This window comes from Etheostoma spectabile, chromosome 23, assembly GCF_008692095.1.
Source record: "Etheostoma spectabile isolate EspeVRDwgs_2016 chromosome 23, UIUC_Espe_1.0, whole genome shotgun sequence".
NCBI classification, from domain to species: Eukaryota; Metazoa; Chordata; class Actinopteri; order Perciformes; family Percidae; genus Etheostoma; species Etheostoma spectabile.
Genome location: NC_045755.1, coordinates 19242190 through 19243037, shown reverse-complemented (window position 1 = coordinate 19243037; position 848 = coordinate 19242190). Strand labels below are relative to the sequence as shown.

Sequence of the window (848 nt, the reverse complement as noted above, 5' to 3'; positions counted from 1 at the left end):
CCCCCCCCCTCCACTCAGTTGCTAGTAGCCAAGATGGAGGACACGGTGGATTAAAAAAAACCTGATGGACTCTTCAGAAGAGGTTATTAATTTCACTTAGTCATACTGAGAAGGAGCTTATAGTCTTAATTAGCTTTGCAGCAACTCATTTGGCAACGGCTTGAATGTAACAGACTTTCATTATTAGGAAAACTTGCATCCTAATGTGTAATTAAATCAAATTATTATTCATTTAGTACAAAATGGCTTCCATTGTCTCACAGACAAATCATGTCAGATTACTATTATGTGTCTTCGCCTCGCCACAGGTTGCATCTTCATGAAAACGGCTCAGTCGAACCGGCGGGCGGAGACGCTGATCTTCAGCCGCCACGCCGTGATCGCCGTCAGGAACAACTGCCTGTGTTTCATGATCCGCATCGGGGATCTGAGGAAGAGCATGATCATCGGAGCCACCGTCCGGCTGCAGGTGTTTGTCCACTCCCTGTCCCCAGTGAAGACGCTCGCTTTTTACCTTTGTGCTGGAGGGAAGAGGACTTACATAAATCTGCCGTTTCTTGAACAGCAGTGTATTATTTGTGGCTAGATGGTTTCTTCTTGATGAAAAAAGGTCTTCAGTCGTTTTTTAGATTTTCTCTCATGGTATGTAAGATCCATGGATTTTGTAGATTATCATTTGAATGGAATGAACCTACTGTGGCGTATGACAGGTTAACCCTCGTGTCGTCTCCCAGTCAAAATTGAAAATCAACACTTTTGACTCTTTTTATCGATTTTTTCATAACTTTTTCTTAAGTTTTTGTCCCTTTTTTGAATGTTTGTCCCTTTTTTTGACGTTTTCAACACTA

The 848-nt window shown here is 42.1% G+C and overlaps 1 protein-coding gene across 1 annotated transcript in view; it reads left to right on the top strand.

The window, feature by feature from the left end:
* Positions 1 to 848, top strand: part of kcnj8 (potassium inwardly rectifying channel subfamily J member 8) — a 10569-nt gene that overhangs the window by 5768 nt on the left and 3953 nt on the right. The window contains exon 3 of the mRNA XM_032505268.1: positions 309 to 469. Coding sequence (XP_032361159.1) covers positions 309 to 469 — 161 coding nt within the window. The remainder of the gene's footprint in view (positions 1 to 308; positions 470 to 848) is intronic.